Genomic DNA, 24,828 nt, shown 5'->3' with positions numbered 1-24,828 from the left:
TATTAAAATAAATATTTCATAAGTAGAACAATGTACATGATTATTAAATAATACAATGAACTAAAACACATGTATTGTGTCGGTTTCAATTTTTTTTAAACTTTATATTTTCATATACATTTGCAGCTATTTTCTTTTTCAGTTAGTATGGATATACTAAGTTAGTATGGATACACTATACTTTTAAGGATTTAAAAGTGTAAAAATGCACAAGGAATTTTATTATATTCACATCCTGGTTAGCTAAAATGATATTTGATTTAAATCTGGACGTATTTTTGAAATGTTATCATTACAGGTTGTATGTGTGTGTCCAGGCGCATGTAGAATACATTTCTATCTTTGAAATAGAACCAGAACCCTGGACGAGTGTTTTCGACTCAGCTAATCTTAAGTGAAAATCTTAAAAAAGAAATCGAGTGGAGATAAGTAAGACTGGTAGTGTAGTTATTGCCGCATTAACTTACGACGCTTGAGGTCCCGGGGTTGATTCCTGGCAGAATCAGAGTGAAATATATGTTTTAAAGGTAGTTTAACGCTGAAATCTTTCACTATCTTTACACTGGTACCTAAACCGCAAGTCCGATAGCGCCTTACGTTCGCGTTATAAAATATCGAGGTACCATTTTGTATGCGTAAAAGTAAATCATAGTGGTGATAGCTACAGGACTGATTATATGTGGGTTTTTAACTTGAACCAACTTGAAGAATTGGTAAAAATAAAATTAAATCAAGCATTCTCTTCTTTGTATTTTTTTAATAATAATTTGTGCACAAAAGTAGGGTTAATTTAAACTGAAAAAAAACACAACCCAAGTTAAAAAATCAAGATTAGTTCAATCTTATCTTAAACACGTATTTTTGTATTATTTAATTTGGTACTCACTCTTGTTTGGCATATTATTTATTACTCCTCTTTTTTACTATAGTATAGAGTGAGTTTCTAGAAACAATTATCAATTATCATTTCAATTGTGTTTTTTATATATGGGTACATATTATTTTTCTATCGATTTCAATGATACTTTTATGTTGTATATTATATAGTTATAAATTTGTATAATTTATATTTTAATATTTATATCTGATTATCTTTTTTGCACTGTATTCCTTTGAATTTTATTATTTATTACTTTTACCTTGTTTTTCTGGATTGTTATTCTATTTCATCAAATGTCATTATAATTTAATCTAATAATTTGACAATGTATTTTTATTGTTAATTATTATGGCTTGACATGGGCACAGCCTAAAAAACCTTAATAAATTCATTATAATTTACACAAGTGTAATTTAAAATGAGTGAATAAATGAATAAAAAGGTTCATAAATATTATATCTGCCTTTTTAAATTGTATTTTAATTCCAAGAAAAAGACAATATTTTAATAGTAATTTTCACACTCATCATTATATATTTTATTCACCATAATTTAGAAAATATGTTAATTCCTTAATTAGATACGTTAATACTCCATGAATCAAATGTGTCAATTTGGTACGTGACCTTTACTCAGGAATATGCGTAATTAATAATGGTAAAATATTTTAATGTTTTTTACCTACTTTTCGACGCCATTAGGACTTTTATATGGATATATATTGATTTATTTAGGAAATAAACAGTATGCTTTAAACAGACGGAATAATTTTAGCGCACGTTTATTCAATCTCAATTTCAAACATAATACACACATTTATTAAAAACAGATACATTTATTACAGTGACAAACCCGAACAATCCATGCGTGTGAACTTGCCGCGACTTCCAAAAAAAATCCTGTTGTGTCAGGGCACTTGTAATGCATTCATAAATAAACAAATACATTCACATACAAACATGTATATATTTGTACACGCATATAAATATATATATATATATATATACAGAAAAAGTGGTATATTAAAAGACGCAATATAGATAGCAGCATACATATTACATATCATATTTATACATATGTATATTAACCTGGTATAAAGTAACGCCTAGGCATAGTGGCAGAATAAGGATGGGATAACTATCATTTTTACAGTAGTAGAATAAGGATGGTATTACCATCCTAATTTTGCCATTTTTACCACAGGAAAAAAGTTATTAAAATATGGACAACACAATGAGGAAGTTCAGTGTTTTTTTTTTGTTGATATACTATTAACCTAAGACAATTTATTTTATGTGCCATATTATCAGCGCAATGATTTATTTAAGATTTATGTTTCTAAAATTACTCCACGTGTGACGTATCAAGTTCTCTCCGCCCCTCCTCGGTCAGTTCTGCCGATTGGTCCATTGACGGTGGGCAAACCGGAAATCTTCCACAACTCTCTTATCGTTGGTTGAGTTGATTGATTGATTGATGATGAACTAGTGACGTCATTCAAAGTTGTACGTTTTTAGTAAATTATTTTTAAATATTTTTTTCGTTCATTTTCAAGAAACCTTGCCGTGTAATTGAATGGTTTAATTTTTACCGCGCGTAAGAAAACATTTTTTATATCCAAGTTCCAGTGAGGCTGAAAATTCTCATTGATATAATACAATACCACAATGAACAAAACTTGGAAATACAACTGTGTTGCATTGAAAAAGAGACGGAACAATTTTGGACTAGATATGAATGGAAGAGGGATGGAGATGGCTGCATTAACATTTTATTCAGTGATCATTAGAAGCGAGGCGACTTATTATCAAAGGAATATATTTGTCGGCAGGCTTAAAAATTTTAGACAAGGCGGATACACGTTTCAAATAAATTATTAATTTGTACCCACGTAATATAATATTGATTTTATCAAATGGCGGGGAAGACATCAAAATATCTGTCCAAAATCTCAATGCTATACATAATTAATTCTAATACTGGGTGCCTGAATTTTTTTGCCGTTTTTGGCGAGTAGCGAATTTTTTATAAAAAAATAACATATGAAAGTGAAGATAATACGGTGTGTAGATCATTCAACTTTCGATTCAGGGGCGTTAAGCCGAACGAAAACAGCCTTTCGTTCGCCGAGTAGAGGAAGATTGCAATAAGAAGTCGGCTACGAGGAACGCAACCTTTGGTAAAATACTTCAATTTCTGTTTTGTTTAATTTGTTCAGCTGTAACAAAATTGTCTGCCTCGTTATCTAATTAGTCAAAAAATTGCCATCAACCGCCTATTGGTAGAATGTTGAATGTTACACTATGTGTAAAGTGATCACTTAACCCAGCCGATGACGTATCATAAGCTCTCTATATACCTAGACGTCAGTATTCTCAACAACTTCATCTCCGTCTAATAAATATATGATATTGATATCAATCCCGTCGAGAGTTAGTCTACAACCATTTCAATATTCCCAAAATATTGTTAAACTCCATATTTTCATTTTTAAATCCCTCTTTTCCCGGGCTAGAGTAAACAAGTTAGCTACTTTCATAAAGAATTTCTCGATTTATGCATCTATTTTTAACATTCGGTAATACTTGTTTGAGTTAGTTATAATCTTATTTCTGATTGCTGATTTGAATGTATGTAAAAATAGCATTCAATATAAATTAGTCCATTTTTTACCTGAAAATCTTCACTGATTAATGGACACTAGAATTGAAAATGGAGGAAATGGAAAATACATGGAAGGAATCATTAAAATTGTAATTTTTCACATACTTGAAATATATGCGTGTCCAATGTCTTACTCGTACATTTGACAAAAACACACTTAGTTACTCTGCTCTGGTGTGACTCTAGGGTATCTTTTTTTACGGCTTTACTAGTATAAAACTGACTCATATTTTTTTTAGAAAGTTACAAAATATTATACCTAGATCCTAGAGGTGTGTAGTTTGTGAATGACCCGGTCGTACTGACAGGGTCGGAAACATTGGACTAAAAATACGTTTCTCACATCTCGGTCAGTTAGTTCGCAAACAAAGGGAGCGCCTAAAGCTAGGGTTTCCTAGGACAGCGGTGCCCGTATTTTAACGGCCGTAGTGAACGGTGATGCGGTGGACAGCCGTCGTAACGATGACTAAAGAGTGGTTTCCTAGTAAAACGGTGTTATCAACACCATTTAACACCGTTTCCCTAGGAAACCACTCTCTAGACAACGTTACGACGGCTTCCCACCGCATCACCGTTCACTACGGCCGTTAAGATACGGGCACCGCTGTCCTAGGAAACCCTAGCTTAACTAAATGTGTCTGCGTGTCATTTGTATATTCGTGTCTTTTGAATCTTTGGTTCATTTAGTTCAATCGTTGATAGAGATTTTGCCCTTATCTAGGTGGTTAGTAGGTTGATTAGGTACCTACAAATACTCTTTGTTGATTAATTTAACGTTTATTTTGTAGAATTCCATATTTAAACTTATAATATAAGAAATCAAACATTGATTTATTTATTTTTATTTTATTAACACTTTTAGAACCAGCCAAATACACATAGAATTTACCCTGTGCCCGGCCCATTTTTGCGAAATTTCATGCTTTGTGAAGGGTTTCTTAAAAGTGTCATAATTATGAAAATACTTTGTTAAATCAATTCAAACTTCTCATATTTATTTGAATGAATTAAATAAGTCATTTTTGTATGATAGTTTTGCCAACATTGGCCTTTATGAAGAGCCACATTGCGCATTGCAATGTTCGCACATAAACAGGGTCTCACTCGTTACAAAGCACAAAAAAAGGATACATCCCGGAGCCGTGTAAACACGTGATTATAATAACCATTCGTTGTGTCCCGGTCCCATGTTTTCACGTGGTTTACCAGCAGCAAAAAAGTACTAATAAAAGTCACTAGATGTCAATAAAATGCACTTTTTTAGACAGCTGGTGAACCACGTGAAAACACAGGACCGAGACACAACGTTGGGTTTTATAATCACGTGTTAACACGGCTCCGGAATACAAAGTGTTAACATAAACGGCAAATCTGTCTTTTACAAACATTTATAATACTACAAATATGGCTTGATATTTATATATATTTTTTTTAAACATAAATTTCCTTATACCCAAGATTTATATTTAAAAAATTAAACCTAAAAATTATATAAGATTTATATTCATAAAATTAACCTAAAAATTATACAGCATATTCAGTAGAAAGTTTAAATAATAAAACATTCTACAGTAATACAACAAGAAAATCATAAGTACCGTTTCATACAGCTGGGCAAAGTGAACAATAAACTGTATTTTATGAAATGCATGAATAAATAAATATAATTATTACCATTCACCATCTCAAAAATTCAAAAGGTTTGTTCTGTAGGAACAATTCCCTACACTAAATATATCGGATACGTGGAAATAACTATTGCCGACTTCATGAAGTCTGTTTAATACGGCATTACAAGTATACACTGTCCATGAATTGTTGCTACGAAACGGTGGTACCTGTCTAGTCATTTTTCCAGGCACCCTCAAATTGATGAAAGATAATAGTTCAGGGCAATCCCATATTGAATTTACAATTTTGAATAAATTTAAAAAGTCTATAATTTTTCTTCTATCGTTAAGTTTGAACAAATTTAATATTTTTAATAAAAATCGTAATTTAAAAATTCATGACTGATTCTAAGTTTAAAATTTATATACCGTGGGAATTTTTTTTGAACCCTTTAAGAGAATTTTGGTGACAGTTGTAGTAAAGAGTCCCTATTGTATAGTTATATTTTAACTGGCTTCTCACTAATGAAGTATACATCAACTTCAAAGTGCCTATGTTTTTGAATTCTTTAGTCGCACGTAACATGAAGCCTAACAATTTTTAAGATTTACTAGATTTACTATTTGAGTCTACTTAACACTTTATTTTATTTTTACAAATATAAAAACAAAAAATTCGTGACAATTGTTTTGCCTTGTTGGGGCAATCGTTTGAAAATGGCCTCACAAGTTGAAACAATCGTAAAAAAAAAATATTAGACAAGGGCACGGGATTGCGCAGGGGAGGGGTAGAGTGAAGACGTGTAAAAACTAGAGACACGAAAGACACAAAGATACGAAAGATATGAAGATGCAAATGATACGAAAATGCGGAAATATGATGACCTAAATGAGCCGAATGAGCCGAATGAGCTAAAGATACATTCGCTCTACTGAACTACTTAAAAGTTTGGTCACTTTAGTGATGCAGATCGAGTGATACGTATCCTCTCGGTGTTAGGGTCTTACCCACGTCTACTAAATATCTTTCCACGTAATGCAAAGGTATCTCGATGCAGAAAAATCAATATAAAATTGATAAATAAAGCTGATTCAGATTTTAAAATAAGCTTAAAGTGAAACGTGTTCTCGTGTCTACCTTTTTCAACAACTTATGATCGGGAAAATAAATCTACGGTTTCGTATCCCTGCCTCACTTCATGTCCGATATAATGTCAGCGCGTTGAATCGCTTTCTCTTTCACCGAAAGATCGGAGGCGGAAGCGGAGTGAGCTAAGTGAAGTTCAAGTGTACTCTACTATGGGAGAGTGTCTGGGACGACCCAAATGCAGACATTATCTACACAACATGTGCCACGCCAACTTGCTTCACGATGGAAACATTTTTAACAATTGACGCATAGCGCTATTTTCAAGAAAATAGACTCAAAAAGCGCGTCCCCAAACTTTTTGTAAATATATTTTGTGATGTCTGTAAATACAGAGTGTGTGATTAATTTCAAATTTTGAATTTTCTTTTTTTACTACAAATAATTGTACGAATATAATGTGTTATTTTATAGATATATCGTGTTTAAAAAATTAACAAATACACTTTTTTAACGAGGGCCTTTTTGAAAGGGGTTATAAATGTTACATGGTAAATTTTCAGACTTCCATATTACAGTCAATGTTAAATCCATTGAGGGTTAAACCCTGTCACGATGGCCAAGATTACGGGATTTTCAACAACTGTGATTACAGTCTATTTAAAAATCCAAGTTTTTTTTTTGTATTAAAAATAAATATTTGCGTTCCTGTGATAAACCCAAATATTTTATTTTGAGGGCCATTTTCAACGAGTTATAAATAACTCACTATAAGAACATGGGAATGAAGTGAGGATAGAGTGGCATTCGAACCACGGACCTTTGAGCCGTGAGTCCTAGACACTATCCGCGGAACCACAACCCGATTGTAATGATTTTATTTATTTATGTCAGTATGCGTGATATAATTCCTGCAAGATGAGAACGATTATGTCTTGCATTTCACGGAATGTATAACAACCGTTTCCAGTACGAAATTTTAGTTAATTTCTTATGCTGACCACAACATGTCGGTCCCTTTTCTAGTTTGTCTTTTTTGTTGTCGTTTTTATTGTATTTAAATAAATCATAAATTGTAAATAAATCCAGGTGGGTAAGTCTCGTTTAAATCCGCCGTCAATTTTTATATTGATGTTATGAAATTCTATTACATGGCATGTCAAGAGCTATTGTACCGCTATAATACCTTTTTCAGAAATGATTCTGCGGTTTACCCAAATAATTAGAGTGCATTACATCTACATTGAACTGCATTACGTTACCTAAATAACGTTTATAAACTAACGATTGACAGAAGACTAGTTCATTTATTTAATATCGATTAAAATTACTAGATAAATATTTTTTTCCGACGTTTTTGAAACGCAACTGATACTTTGTCAAAAATATTCGCAAACGAGGCAATGTAGCCACTAGCATTACCACCAGTGTCACAGCAGAGAGTGAGAGGAGGATGACGAATGTCCAGCGCCAAATAATATAACCCACCCAACTAAAGGAAGGCGACCCCTAATGATAACCCATCAAGGAAAGTAACGGGGAACAACTCAGATTATTATTTCCGAAGATATAAAACAAGAAAAATCAACATTCTTTAAAAAATCAAAAATTGCAAAAACGTTTCTCTTTCTACTCTCAAAACAATCGGAAATTGCAAAAATGTGTCTACAGATTATATTTATTAACATGTACATACGTTGATTCTTTGAATCTAAGGATGCTGGAATGAAAAACCAATCATTGAAAATCGTTCTAATATTGTTTATAAACGGTTATTGACAGTATTTTTGTGAATACTCCTGAATGCATACTTTAAATAGAACAGAATAGAAATGTTTTTTTATTATTTCTTCGGGTCACCCCACTCACCCTTGTGAGGAAATAATATTATTTTATTAAAAATGTGGAATACAAATTGAATACATCTGGTATCAAATAATACCGTTTAATGTTTCAATACACATTTATTTAAATAAGTGTTATTAAGCTCCGATACAAAGGCAAATTACGTTTTATATGGTATAATTATTACTTTAAAAACTTCACCTTGCCACAAAGTATTTACTTGAATAAATCAGGTGACTCTGTAAATCCAATTTACAATGTTTGTGATAATAGCATTTGAGGTTAGCGTGAATGATCTAAATATTTTATTTTTTTGCCACGCAACTGCCAATTGGCACAACGCACTGTTTTTCGTATTGCTTACGAAAGGTTTTCCATGTGCAAGCTGGCACTTATGAATTCAATTTTTAGAAAAGCGTTTTTGATGTAATACTTTTTCCCTTTTGCCCATTTTAAGATATATAACATGCGTCAATAAAAAATAATCATTAGGTTTTTTTAATTTATTTTTTTAAAATGCTTTTAAAAAAAAATTAATCTAGAGTGACTCACTCGTGTGAATCCGTTGACGATGAGGTTTTTTAAGACCGAAAGAATAATAAACTTTTTTTTTTGTGATATGATAAATGTTTTATTTTAAGAATGATTATAATTTTATACATAGTACCTATGTATATTTTTACAAGTGGAATGGAGCGATACTAAGTGGTCGTACAAAAGTACCCTTGTATTGGAATTTTATTTAGTAAGTAATATAAACGATATTATAAGTCACAAAATTCAATTTTATAAAAGGAAGTAAAAAAATATCATGCCAATCATTAACGATTTTTTTTTATCAAAATTCCAACTGAAGGTAAGGAATAAGTGCTTAACAACTAATAAATGAAGTATATATACATTGATACTATTAGAACGCAAATAGGATTTTTTTTATGCATGCTCTACTTGAAGATTCAAAGTAAAGTATAAAAAAAACACACAGAAAACTATAATTTGCCTATAATCATAGTTTATTCGTAAATATTGTGTTTACTGCCGTAATTGTTGTTTTCTTAAAATAAATAAAATAATATTCAAATGTTAAAAAATTACAACGGAGATGGAAAATACTTCAGAGAAGGGAAATAGACGTCTAAGCATTTACAATGTTCGTGATCTGTCGTTTTCTGGTTTGAGCGGCCACTTTACACACTGTATCATATATAATTCTGCTGATTTTTGAACATGCGCATTTTCTCAACTTTCTTTTCTGTGACTGTCGTGAATAAAAAGAGCGAAAAACCCTCTATTGATGTAGGTGAGATTTATTTAACTGTATTATTTCACTCACCTCATAGGAAACCCGACGCCTGAAAAGTCCTGATAATGCATAGAACTTCACATTTCCTTCTTAAAAATGTTTTTCCCTCACTTTTGCAATAGATTTCGGCATTGTGGAGTAAAATTCCGCATTGTTTACAAACATTTGGAAAAAGTCAAAATATTTTTAAACAATCGATAATCATATTTAAGTTTATTTCAAGAGAGGGAAAACATTTTTGAGAAGGGAATATGGAAGTCTAGGCATTTACAGGGCTTATGACCTGTCATTGGTTGGTTTAAGTGGCCACTTTACACACTGTGTAACATTCACCATTCTGCCCATGTTTGTTCAAACACACATTTCCTCAACTCTCGCATCTGTTGACTTTTGTGAAGTAAAAGAGCTGAAACCTTTATCACGTGGGTGAGATTCATCCGACTGAACCAAATCACCTATTAGACAACGCCTGAAGACAATTTTCCAATTTTTATACTTCTTCTTTTACCAGGTAGTTAATTTAACAATGGTTGAGTATGTCCAAGCCATAAGCCCTGTAAATGCCCAGACTTCCATATTTCCTTCTCAAAAATGTTTTCCCTCTCTGTTGAAATAAATTTAAATATTAATAACTCCCTAGGGAGGAAATCCAGCTGATCTACAAGCATTTGGACATACTCAAACATCAACAATCAATTTATAAACTTATTCTCAAATAGGTAACAAGGGAGTTGTCGTTAGTGATCGAAAAATTCCAAATAATTAAGATGGCGATGATCGTTGAGTTTTCTGACTTTTTCAATGATATAATGATTTGTTGTACTGATTCACCATGAATCGCTTTAGCATAAAATCATAATAGTTCAGAAACCGTGTACGCACATCAAACTGAACCCGACTAACCACCACCAATACCTTTCCGCACCTAATAATGCATAGGGCACTGCGTTGGTACACCAATCGCAGCGTATCTTGATCATTTTAGTTACACGAAGGTTTGTTGATCAGTCGTACGCTTTAAGTACCAGTCCAGGGGCTATAAAATATTATTGTGTAAATCACCCTTTTTAATTAATATTTCATATAAACCTTGTCGGGAATCGCACCTGACACCTCTTGCATGGTAAGCAAACGCGCTGACCACTACACCACGAGGCCGACTAAACTACTCATGAATGATTCGTTTTACGTTTTGGCCATTAGTTACTCTGTAGACATCGCTTAGTACGCAAATGCCGATTTAAATTCAATTGTGCCGTGTTGTGTCGTTTTTAAGTGTCAAAATACTGCTGGGATTAAAAGGGGATAGAGTGGAATCACATTTCTAAATTTCATTCGGAATTCACAAATAATATTATTTAAGTATTCGATTATTTTACCGTCTGTCAGACTGTTAAACAAAACAATGTGGACTTATTAATTTAGTGTTTTTAATTTATTTTTTATTTTCTCAATTGTTTAATTTTTTTATTTATTTTATTTTGCATTTTTTGTTTCTTTTTTATAATATTTTGTAAACTTGCTAAACACAAGAGCCAGACTCTTTTTTGGCAAGTTCAACCTTAAGTGTTCCATTTTTTTAATGCATGTATTGTTTTTTATGCTAATATTTTTTTTTATTAAAAATAAAATAAAATGTTATTATTACCGGAATATTGTAATTTTTAACCCGGATTTCTATTAATAAGCCTCAGTATAATATTAAACGGCATTAATTTACTTATTTATTAAATAATTATTTAATTTATTTTTTTACATTTGCCTTATAAAAGTAGGTACCAGTTTATTTTAAAGTCCAGTCAGAATTTTTTTTTGTGGTAAAATATAATAGACAACTAGCTTATATTTGTGTTAGATAATATATTGTTCGCGGTCTGGCAACATTACGCGGCCCCTTTGCGCATGCGCGAAGGCGGGATGTTGTGCAGGGGAAGGGCATTTCACAGACTTTTGGACACAATGCGATATACGCAAACTTGGTTCTGGTATATTATAATTCTATGCGCTTTGCTTTTAAAATTTATATTTGTGAAATAATGATCCCGTAATAAGTTATTACCGTTCGCCATAGTATCGGTTTGTATTATGGTGGTAGAATAACTTGCGTAGCTGTAACCGGCGACATTGGCCAATACACTGCTGGACTTGATCACTTCACATGAGGTGGCGAAGTAGGCTAACTTGCCCAGGAATTATCCAATATAACGAGTTTTCCAACATCGAATGCAATGCCTTGCATATTAGCTAGAACTCGGTAAGAGTGCCAGCTAGAACTTGAATATTCCACGGGGTATTCTTTAACACGACACGGACCGTTCCGCTGTAGTTCCATAGCTGTTGTGAAACAACTTGGGAGTTTGGTTCACGACCGACCTGCAGCCACTATGTTGTAACTTGCAATGCATTTATCGTATCTAGCATCTATCAAGTCCTCGCCCCTACATCAAATACCTTGCGACAGATAATCAATTCTGCTACCGGAGTAATGCAACTTTGTAGCTTGATGAAAAGCGTCAGCTTTTTGCAGCAGCAAAATATTTTTTTTAAATAGTTTAATTCTGCCTTTAAAAAAAACGGATTGTTTCAATACATTAAAAAGATAGTAAGGATCACAGTTACCCTTATAGAAAAATCATTCAATTCAATTCAATTAATTTATTTTAAATATAACAAATACATTACAAATATTTATTCAATACGTTTATTTTATAAAAAAGAAAAAAAAGTACACGGAAGAGACTCATGTCAAAGTAGTAGGAGAATCCTGCTCTGGAAAACCCCTTCGGATACATGGAACAGATCAATATCCAGAGCGGTGTTGTTCAGCATAGCGGTAGCCCTTCCAACAGGCGTAACCATAGGCAGGTTGGTCTTAAATATCAGAATATGAAACAATCTATGCTGACGCTGTCTTAAATAATTATTAGGAACATACAAACCAATGCTCATTATGTTTAAATATGTGTGAAAATACGTGTTAATTTGTATCGTCGTTTCCTCAAAGGAGTAGGCAGTGAGAATAGAATGCCATATCACTTTGCCTTTGCATACAAATTTCGCTTTAAATTCATTCATCTTCTCATTCACGCTCGCCGATAATTCCAACTTTTGACATGTATATTTTCAATTATTTGATGGATTTGGTTGTACCATGTCTTTCTCGTTCTTCCTCGTTTCCTGCATTCATCAACACTCTCATCGTTAATCATTTTAGCAGTACTTTCGCTGTCCATTCGCTCTCCATGACCAAACCAACCTAGCACTACTTTTTTTAAATTTGACCATAATGCTAGTCTCAGCCTTGCATAATGCACAGATCTTAACATTTATGCACCAATCATACATAGTTTTACCACACATTCGCCTGAGAAATGGCTTATCCACAGCATTCAGTCTACTTTGAAATTATTGGAATAAATAAAATCGTAATAAAATAATCATTATTTTGAAATACATTTCTCATTTTTATAAATTACTTTTTCCTCACAAACATACGGCTCCGGGTTCGATTCCCGGTGGGAATGCAAAAAAATAATGTTTTTAATAGGGATTGGTGCAAAAAAAAACACAAAATTAATCTTTTATTTTTTAGGAAAATATCTCATAATTCGAATAAAAATAAAAATATGTGCAATGGATTTAAAAAAATAATTGTACTTTCAAAATCAATACGGGTATTTTAAAGAAATATCTTAAAATCAAATTGTTAAATAATATGGTTCTTCTAAAACGCGATATGTTTGGCCTTGATATTTGCGACGTCAAGATTCATTATGATGTTCTGTATAAACTTTAACAGTCACAAATAAAGTTAAAAATTTAACCGAATCGTGACGTATTAGGAATGTGGCCAATGCAATGGACCGTTTTCACGGGAATCTAAAATTATATTTTTTTACTTGACAGTATTTCACAGACCCTTATTAATTTTAAACTGTAAAAAAAATCTTGATATTACCCTATTTAAATAAAAAAACAAAAAAACAGATTTTAACTAAAGATTCAATTAAAAAATTATCATAGGGGAAGCATCTCTTTAAAAATTAACCATAAAAATCCATTACGATATAAAGAATGAATAATAATATTATAAGAAAAACTGTTAGGAATTTTCACGCATAAACTTATTTTAAAGTTTTTTTAGTATGGTTAATTATTTACCGAAATAGAATTTAGTGGAACGAAAAAGATGGTGGAAGAATTATAAAACACCGACATTATATGACAAGAGCGAAATGTAAAGTTAGACGAGGACTTCCAGGAGAGATTTTCATTATCTGATCATGTCCAAAACCAACGTAATCGAAGGCCATGCATGACAAGAAGAAGCTAAGACTGTATACCAAGCTTTGCGCTTTTGGGGTTCCTTTCTTTCTGCTAAACCCAGCGGGAGCAGCGTGGTAGTCGAAGTAATAATCATCGAAATAATGTGCATTTATCTGAAAGTATAAAAAAAGTTTTATGCAAGCTTTCACCACTTTCTGAAATTAAGTAAGTCTTCAACATTCCTCATAGTCGATCTTCAAGTCTGTTGAATCGTAACAGTTGTTACCCACTTGGAAGTCCATGTTTTGTTTGTAATCAACTCGCTTGGGTGTTTGAACTTTGCAGCAACGAAAGTAGTTGTTAAACTTGTCTAGAAATAGACAAACAGGAAGAGGTTGCGTAAAGTGTATGCACTTTAGTATTGCAACCGCATTCTGCGCATGGTTGCATTCTAGGACAATGATTATAGCCAGTGCAAGATCTATTGGCCCATACTGAAGGAACAACTCCTTGCATTATTTCTCAATAAATGTGTTAATGGGTCAGTCACTTTACCAATAAAACGATTCGGGCAGCAATTCGCGTGATAGTGAAACATTAAGTTACCAAGATTATTCCATGAAAATGATTCAATATAAGAAATTGACTCGAAATTCGATCACACTTGTTTTGCATTTATTAACATTTTTCATAATTTCCCTTTCCGCACCCAGTGCATAAAGTACTTACTGTATTAGTACACCGATAATGTCCGCGTCTAGGTAGTTTCGGAATACAATTCTGTGTGAAATAGAACCAGAACCCAGTATGTCTGTTTTCTTTCGACTTGTTGGCTCTCAGGTAAAAATTCTGAAAAAAAAGCTAAGTCTGCCTCATAGTGTAGTGGTTGCCGCGTTTGCTAATTATGCTTGTGTTCCCAGATTTGATTCTTGGCGGGACGAAGGTAAAATAATTATTTTAAATGCATTGCAACATTTCACTGGCACCAGAAGCGTAAGACTGATCGTCTTACCCTAATGTAACATATTATTGAAATTATATAAATTAAAACAAATCACCTCTTTAAATTTTGAATTGACCAATTTAAAAGCGTCGTTTTTGTTTTGTGAACCAATTAAATGTATTTTATGTCCTCGACGCAGTATAGTGGTTAGCGCATTTGTCCACTAATCGTGCGCTTGATTCTCGATTCGAAAACTGCTCTCAGATAAAAATCCAGGAAAAGGGAATCGAATTCCGATAACTAAGCCACGTAGTGTAGTGGTTGACGCTTTTATCTAGCATTCTTGAGGTCCCGGTCTCAATTCCGGGAATTTTTTTTTTTTTTTTTCAATTGTTTTTTTTTCCATATATATATTAACATATAATTTTCATTACAAAAATACACTCAAAAAAATACATCTAAAAATTAAGCAATAGCGAAATTTAGAAAAAATACCCACAAAGACTTCAGCGTCTGAGCGTGGGTCATTCCTTTTTTAATAATTTATAAGTTTATGGCATATAAATATAGTATGACAGTACCATGAAAAGAAAAACAAGATTTACATATACTGCTATTACAAAAACAGGATTTATTTGCAGTATATTTATATATTTTTTTTTTTTAAAAGGTGTCTATCCGTTTCTTCCATGCTAATCCAAGACCTCAAACCTACTTTTAAGAGATTGTACTGTATCAGAGATTTAATGTTTTGTAATCCCTTATGTAGGAGATTGAAGGATCTTGGACCAACATGTAAAGAGTGCCTCTGTGCAAATTTAGTTCTGCATCCTGGAACTGGCAGTACACTATCGGATATTTTGCTAATCCGATTTAAATTGTTGCTAAATAATTCCCTATTTATGTGAACATATTTCAAGCAATGAAATAAATATGATTTTTTAAAACTAAGAAATCCACTCTCTACGTATAGTTCATTATTAGGAAATAGTCGTAATAATATTTTTGTCCATAATCTTAATTATACTTTTCTGTGCAATTTCATTAAAAGGTGGTCTCATTCTGAAATACTTCACTGTCCCTGAACTGGAACCTGAAATGTAAGACTACCTTACCTTCTATGTGACAAAAAATATCCAAATACGCTACCATGGAGCACCAATGCAGTGCCCCATGCACCAATGAGTGTGGAGAGGAAAACGATGATCACCTCACCTTCGTGTAAAAGGTGATCGAGATACGCCGCATTACGTGAATCAATTCAGTGCCCTATAGTGCGTATGAGGGGTGTGATTTATTTTTTTCAAATAAACATTTTCGTTCTTATAATTTACCCAGATATTTTAATTTTAGGGGGGAGGGATTTTAAATTAGTTGTAAATAACTATTAGAAAATAGCCATAACGTTTCGATAGAGTGGGTTGGAAACTTGGACATTTGAGCCAAGAGTCCGCGACCCTACGGGACCACAACCCGATAATTTTATGACAATGAATTTCTATCGAATTATGTATTTATTTGACATTAATTAGTTTTATTACTGTGAAAATTCTTTTTTTTTTCTTTTTTAAAAATTTATTTCACTACTGAAACCGACAGTCGGTAAAAAAATATAAATTTTATCATTATTCCCTTTCCACACCTAATGGTGCATAGGGCACTGCGTTACTACATTAATCGCTGTGTTTCTTGATCATTTTTGTTACATGAAGTTAAGATGATCAGTTTTACGCTTCAGGTACCAGTCCAGGGACTATGAAATATTTTTATGTAAAAACACCTTTATAAATCAATATATCATGTCAACCATGTCGGGAATTGAACTCGAGACCTCTTGCATGGTAGACACAGGCGCTGACCACTATATCGCGAAGCTGATATTAATATGCATGAGTAGTATAATTAATTATAAAATTAAAACTCAATCATAATATCTACATGAAATAAAAATAAACTACTAATCCCATCCAATAAACTCTTCCTTTTAAAAAGGATTAGATAATAATTGACTGAAAAATTAATGAATAAAACATATCTATTTTCTTACAAAGCAAAAAATAAATAAAAGCATTTTGCTCATATAACGTCTCCATCACAATTTTCACATGTTTTTGAAGTAATATTTTGTTTCGTTGAAAATATCTATCATGCCAAAGTTTTTGCTTAATTAAAAGTACAGATAAATCCTATAACGGCTAAAAATCCTCCCCAGTAAGTACCATACTTTGCAATCATATAACTGTTTATCCCATCGCTAAATACAAAAATAGTTTGTTTTTAAATATGTGTACGCGCCTCGCATATACAAAAGAAATGTTATATTTACCCATTCATTATTGATTATAACATAATAATACTTTTATCAAGTGCTTCTTTAGAACAGGCATTGCCAAAATAGAACCGATAGATCCGAACTAGTATTCTGCAATACCTACCACACGGCTTCGTTTATTTGACTTGTCATTGTTGCATAAGTAGAATATTGATTTATATTTTTGTATCAATCCACGTGTCTTCGACAAGTTTAGTCGATAGATAAAATTTGATCACCTTTGCAATCCGATAATATGAGCATCATTATCAAACTACAAATGCCGGTTTTTATGACGTTATAAAAATGGTTACCTAATATCTAATAGTAATAATGCAGCTCTTAAAAATGTTAACCGTCCTCATAGATAGTGCAATCACTTCATAACGACGTATGTTCTAAATCATTTTATAGGTTTTTGTCACACAAGTACGACGCATTTTTTAATATTGCTTATCTTAAATTAACTTTGCATTTACGTCCCCTTCATAAATTTTCTGTTAATCTTCTTTTTTTAAGTAAACTTTATATGACAATATTCATATAAACTTATATTTACACTTACTTTGATTACATATATATTTATATCGCCATCATTCTAAGAGAAAATCAACAATATTTATGGACCTATATATGAGAATCTTTCTAGGCAAGAATCGGTTCATTTTACATTACTCGTATTTAAAAAAAGTCAATCACCCTTACATTTCAAATACGCAGAACTATATTCATCATCCGCCTGAACACGGATTCGAGTCAACGTAAAGTTTTTGTTTTAATGGTAGTTTAACACTGCAATATTTCACGTTCCAAGGAATGAGACAGATCACCTTATCTTCCATGTGACAAAATGACTTCGATACACTGTTATTTGAGTGCCAATGCAGTGCCCTATGCACCACTGAGTGTGGATATGGAAATGACAATGACAATTTTTAATACGTATTTTTCACATGATATGAAGCATTGATTATGAATAATAGTTACCTACTACGAAATGACACCAGGCTGGTCATGTCGCTCGCAGCTCAGACGATAGATGGACGAAACGTCTCTACGCTACTTCCAGAAACCCCGGACGACCAGCTCCGTTGGAGTGATGGTATTGCGAAACATTAAGAAACAGCGTGTATACAAATGCCCAAGACCGTCCGGCATGGAAAAGGATGGAGAAGGGTTTTGTTCAGGAGAGAACGGCTACAGGCTAAAGGAGGAATTACGTTTTTTTTAGCTGTACGACCATTTACATAGAACTACAATTTTTAAGATGTTCACTGCTGTAGTAGTGAAATTATACATTTATTAAAGGTTATTTCCGAGAGGATCCGGGCCGGATTTATTGGAAGTACAGTTAAACCAGGTAGCAATACCCAAGTACCGAGTAATTGAGTGTTCCGTATATATAGTGCAAGAATATGCGAGCATCGTATCACGGCATACCAATTTCCAAACGAAACCTGCTGAGGATAGCCCGAGGGGGATTTTTTCTCATCTTTCTCTTTCATCGGCGCGGTGTAGTGACTACCACGAAAGAAAGACAATCATTCATTTTATTTATTTATTTTACCGAACCGCTCATCGGTACGCACATATTATATTTATTTGATTACCGTTTTTAACCCACTTGGGAGTTTAAGATATGTAAATGTTAAACAGTATGTTAAGTGACCGCTCCAACCAGCCATTAAAAGGTGAAAAGCCCTAAAAATACTTAGAAAAATTTATCTATTAATGTAGAAATATTCATCAATCTTAATTTTTTTAAATATTTATTTTACATTATTTTTCTTTGTATATAAAAGGCTTAAGATTTTTTTCAGTATGTTTTTTTATGTTGTGATTATTTTTTTTATTTCGTTAGTGGGATTCATTATTTTTTCTTTTATACTTTTTTCTGTTCATGTTTACATTTTTAAACAAAAATAAATACAAAAAAAAAGTGACAAATTAGCATTCATGCATATAAATAAATCCTTTCTTTTTGAAAATACCGTATTTCATCTCCAGAAAAGTTTCGTCCTGTTTTTAGACAATGCGAATACATAAAAATGGGGTAATTTAAGACAGTTAATAGCACTAAAGAGTTACAATAGTAAAAATACTGTATTTAGTTTTTTCCACCTATATTCATAATATTTTCCAGTGATCGAGGTTGCAGAATTTTATTTTTAGGTATAATTAAAACGCCGTTCCACCAAGAAATGTCAGTTAAATAAATCAATCTACTTGATGGTTTGATTTTTTTTTTTTAAAAAGTATAAAGACAAATATTTTTATTTGGCTTGTTTTATTTTTAAAAAACAAAAAAACTCCAATACCTAGTCTTAAAATCAAATTATCGCGATGCAACAAACTTTTAGTCTCACTTATGACGTATTTTTGTAGGTTAAAGATATTTATGTATGTATCTAGGTACCTTTATACATATCATATGAATTATCTACACTTTTATATCCACATGTAGAACGTATCGTAAAACAGATTCCGTTATTTAGGTAATTGAAAATACAATAAAGAATCATTAAACACATTTTCCGTCGAAGAAAAAAATACACTGCTTTTTTTAAAACTGATGTATTTACGTTCTTGTGAACTACTCAAACATTTTAAATTGTCGATCATTTTCAATGCGTCAATTGATGTGAAGAAAAATAATACAAAATGGCTGTTTACAAGTTTAAAGATCGTTTTTTACCATAAATATTTAGTTAATTCAATACCAAGGATAACTTAATTAGAAATGTTTAAATGGGTTTTCGACGCTGGTCTAGAAAAAAACGAAGAAATAAAAATAAGCCTAAAAAAATAAAAATCATGGATAAATTTTTTAGAAGAAGCAATTCAAGTTTACCATCTTGCTCATTTTTCAAAACTTTCATATTTGGTTATTTCATTTTTTGGGAAATATTTTTTGGCATTTATATTATTGAGTTAGGTAATTAATGAATCGTTTAATGAAGTCAAATATCCCAATCTCGAACAAAACAACTTATTTCATAAAAGGTTTATTCCATACGAAGTGGAAAAATGACGTAAATTTTTAATTTTAATAATATATAGTTAAACGTTTTTATTTTTTAAATGTGCAATATGCAAAAATATTTTTAAAGGTAATAAACAATACCAACTTGCTATTACAACAACTAGAAACTAGTGTTTCAAACAGAGTTACTATTTAGTCAGTATTTTTATTAGGAGTTACAAAACCCTGTCCCACCGGTCACGATTAGTCTTGTTTTTTGATTTTTTATTTGACTTTTATTTATTCAAACATAAATTTTTAATATTACATGCTTTACAATACAAAAAAACTCACATTAATATTGAGCAGTTTGGCTTAAATTCGTCTTCAAATGCACAAAGGCAGAAGAGTGGAATTTTCCAGTGTCCCACCAGTCGCATTCATTCAAATATAATTACACAGAACTTATTCACTGTTTGGCTGTTTCTTGAAAACAGTATAATAAAATGATTATTTATCTTGTTTAAAAAAACTGTTCTACGATTGTATAAATTCTGATGTCATAGATATTACTCAAAGTTGTTCAAATTGTGGAATCAAAAGTCCTACCAGTCACAGTGGAATGCCCCAAAAACGGAGTAGGCTCAAATCTGCATCCTGATATAGGTTTGTCTCATCCTGAAAACAAATCCACTGATATTAAATTATTTTTCACTTATTGTTACAATCTCATTTTTTGATTGTATACCAACTTACTTAAATAGCCTTTGACAAATTATTTTGACAAAAGTTTCTTAACAATTTGAGTGATAATATTATGATGTATTTTGCCTTATAGATGTAATTTTATGTGTTTTTTATATCTTCGTGTTATGTCATTACCATTGTAAATATTTATTTTGTAAACGGCAGAATAAGTTTTAAAAACTCCTTAAAGTATAAAACTTTGTATGTAAAAAAATACATTAATTATTCATTCGTTTCTTCCTCAATGTGCTTACAGTTCTCGAAATATTTACAAAATAATTTATTCATTAACATTATCGTGTATTTATTTAAAATTGATATTAAATTAAATTTAAAAGAAATATTTATTTAAAAGGCGTATTTACACTAGAATATAACCATAGTCTTTATACTGGCACCTGAAGCCTAAGACCAACCATCTTACCTTTATATTGTAAAAATGATCAAGATACGCTGCAATTGGTGTACTAATGCCCTATGCACCATAAGGTGCGGAAAGGTCATTATTATGACAGTGATAAAGATTTAGTTTTTGTAATAAATGTATCAATAAATTTTAAAATTTAAAAAATGTTTTATAAATTATGCCTTCAATGCTTTCAATGACAATGCGTAGTAATTTTTTATTTGAAAAACTGAACCGATAAATTTAGTTTTAATATTCTTAAACGAAATAGAATTTTACGAATATTCGTTTCCTTCCTGTTTCCTCGGGGTCGAACACGATATATTATATTATATTATATTAGATTTAATAAGTAATCGTAGCGACATTCAGCGAGACGGAGAGCGGCTTCGGTTTCCTCTCTCGCCTTGGAGAGTCGACATTTTGGAGGCTGGCGAGTACCCGGCGCTCGGTCGGCTCTGCGGAGGTAGTGAAGTCAGCACGCGGCGGCATAGAGGTGACGCCAGCGGACTGTGGGGCTACGTACGAGCACTGGTACTGCAGCCCGCAGCGAGTCTCTCGTCTCCACATCCATTCACGTTTCGACCACGATGAGATAAGTACATTCTCGAATCCGCCATCCGCGAGTAGTAGTCTGTCGGAGAACACATTCCATTTCCGGGCGAAAGTTTTCGTTATACCGCGCGTTGATTTCATTTTTATAGCGCCTTTCTTATTTTGACTTCAATACATTCAACTCATAACACATTCGCAGTCATGACGATAATTAATTTAGTTTTTAATTAAAGTAAGTGTGCAATTGTTTAAAATGCGAGGAAGTAAATATTTTAGGTATAAATAAAACAATTGTTAAGTGTTTTTCCTACATTATATTTTTATTGATACTTTAGTGATGTAAAATATTATCTACCTTTAATTGCTTGAAAATATATAACTTTCTCGTATTTAAAAATAAGTTTTATGATAACAATTTTATTTCATTACTAGTTTTGTTTTATATATTTTATATTTGGTTAATTTTATTTTCAAACATTTCATGCTAATGTGTTGTAATCTAATATTTGTAAAATCATACCTACATATTATTTTTATTTATTTTCCTATTTTCCGTATTTTATTTTTACGTGTGTATGTTTTATGTATAGTACTTTTACCAGTTAATTATGACTCGCTTGTTTATTCAAATATGTTTGTAATTAATATATCTGTCATTCCGAAGGTTTTTCCTTGTTCTCCTTTGAATTGACTCTGGCTTATAATTGTGTCGTTACGTTTCAGATCCTGTCAGGAGAAGTGGTAAAAGCATTTGGCAAGAAGAACAAGTGAATTAGAAACTTAAATTTAAAACAGTGCTAAGTGTGGGTGTAACAGTGAAATCATTTAAATTTATAATCGTTTCATAAAAACTTTCAAAATGTCGGGGTTCGTGAAAATAGCAATGGACGATTATTATTCCGATAGTAATTGGACTACAATTATAAACAAATATTGGATGCAAGCAGAAACCATTGCGGGTGAGTGTATTTATAATTATTAAACTCGAAATTACTTTATTTTATTACGATTTTCGTATTTTTATTAATTCATTATTTTATGTTTACAATATACATACGTTAAGTAATTAAAATTATTTCAACAACTGTACTTAAAATGGTAGACACGAGATCAAAGCTTAAACATTTGATCCGACGTCCCCTATTTTATTATTACAAGCTAATCGAGAATAATTACGATTAATAAATAACAGCATTCAACCCTTATCCGAATCTGACAATGTATAGCGCTTTGCATTGTTTAATTAAATGCAACGTATCTCGGTCATCTGTTAGAGCTTTTTTTTTTAGAGATTTTTTTCTGTTTTAGGTAATATTGATGATCTCCTGCTTTCTTAATATTGATTTTTCACAAATCCATAAACTTTTAATGTGTTTTTGAATGAATGCTGCTATTTGTTTTGATAGAGTTTACTGTAGAGTGGAAAATTAAAAATATACAAATAGGTCTTAAATGTTAAAATTGAACAAAAAAACGACATAAAACCCAAATCTAGTAACAATTTTTCGTAAATAATTACACAAAAAGTTAAAAGTCGGGTGGTGTAAAAAAGATGGTGGGTGAATCCACTCCCGTGGACCCCATTTACATGTCATCCATCCCTCATTTTTTTATTTCACTGACAGGGACCCCTTGCAGGTCAGAGTTGACCCTTGGAGGTCTATACAGACCGATTGGGGAATGATTGTGTTAAGGGAAGGTAAGACAATCAATTTTACACTTCAGATACCAGTTCAGGGATAATGAAAACCTTTAGTTTAAACCACCTTATAAAACAAATATTTCATATCAACCTTCCCTGGAATCGAACCCGGGACCTCAAGTATGGTGGGTGCAAATGCATGAACCGCTACAGTACGGGCGGACCTTTCTTCTTCCGATTACTTTTTTCAGGTTTTTTACTTGAGACCAGCCGTCGAGTCAAAAACACTCGTCCTGGATTCTGCTTTTATTTCACAAACGGAACTGTACTTTTCATTCACTTGGACACAGACTTAATAAATATTAAAACGTTGCAATGTTAAACCAACTAAACTTTACATTTCAAACAACAATAGCGTAACTTTAAAAAGTAAGTTTATCAGAATAACCGATATATCTATTTTATAAATTAATGAGTGCCTGTTAATTACAAAAGTAACGTTACAATAAACAAAAACTTGTAAATTGTATTGACATGTTTTGAGTAATGCGTAACTAGGATGTTTATTTAACTAAATAACACCTGATATCATCATTACGTGTTGTGATCAAATTGTAATGTAAAACTAGAAATAATGTTAAATGATTTAACAGAGTTTGGTTAAAATGTCTCTAAAATAATGTTTTTTTTTTTTGTGTAAAAACTTTCAGTGTTTTCGTCTGTGACGTGTAATTGAAAACGTTTCATATGTAAAAGTCATACAAAACACACATTTTCGTACGGAAAATTCGATTTTACTTTATAGACAATTGAAGATACACATGTTAAATTCCCATTGTAATCGCCACCGAGAAATACAAACAGTTACTTAATAATTTAATAAAAGATATGATAAGTGTGAGGTCAGCAGATCGTAAAACCAAAAAACGGAAAAGAAAATGGTTGCGATTGAAATCTTATTTGTGTGTGTTAATCGAGAGTATATCAATTCCGTACCATTGATATATCGATCCCAAATCGATCCCGGGAAAATCCGAAAATACTCTTTTTAAAAAGTATCTGGTTTGAGTAAGTTAGGTTAGTAAAACAGCTCAAACTCTCGCCGTTGTCTACTTTTGAAAACCAATCCAATAAAAAGGGTTTTAAAACATATGCCCTTTTCCGACAATAGATGTCGTTAATTTTCTTCATACTTAGATTATCAATAGTGGGCCAACATACATGCGAAATATAATATTCAAACTTAGTATAAAAATTTGAAAATGCCAGTAAACTATCTGCAGGCAGAATGTTGAATATTACACTGTTTTTAAAGTGGTCATTTAACCCAGGCAATAACAATTCACAAACTCTGTAAATGCCAAGACTTCCGTATTTTTCGCAGCTTTACACTATTGAATTCAATACATTGGTATTGGATTCCATAAAACATCATTTAGTCATCATAAGTATTTTTAAACTGATTTACAACATAAGTACCCAATCGTTAATTAAAAAGGGTTGTTAAAATGAATAAATATTACGACAGTGATGAAGAATATTTTGGAGGGGATGTATATAAGGGAATACGGAAGTTTTATCGATTCACAGGGCTAATGACTTATCTT

General features: G+C 31.9%; 1 protein-coding gene across 5 annotated transcripts in view; it reads left to right on the top strand.

Moving 5' to 3' along the window:
- The window catches only part of LOC148285686 (very long chain fatty acid elongase AAEL008004), a 135,765-nt gene that overhangs the window by 60,760 nt on the left and 50,177 nt on the right, over positions 1–24,828 (top strand). For 3 of the 5 annotated variants that reach the window (XM_088238003.1, XM_088238234.1, XM_088237915.1), the window contains one exon: positions 22,303–22,538. In XM_088238003.1, coding sequence (XP_088094129.1) covers positions 22,439–22,538 — 100 coding nt within the window. In that variant the 5' untranslated portion in view covers positions 22,303–22,438. Of the gene's footprint in view, positions 1–21,490; positions 21,856–22,302; positions 22,539–24,828 lie in introns of those variants that run through there. The other 2 variants (XM_088238077.1, XM_088238161.1) reach the window with 2 other exon arrangements.

The sequence above is a fragment of the Micrasema longulum genome, unplaced genomic scaffold (genome assembly GCF_059751315.1).
Source record: "Micrasema longulum isolate JH-2025_06_02 unplaced genomic scaffold, ASM5975131v1 h1tg000013l, whole genome shotgun sequence".
Taxonomy (NCBI): domain Eukaryota; kingdom Metazoa; phylum Arthropoda; class Insecta; order Trichoptera; family Brachycentridae; genus Micrasema; species Micrasema longulum.
This window is presented reverse-complemented; position numbering and strand designations above follow the sequence as displayed.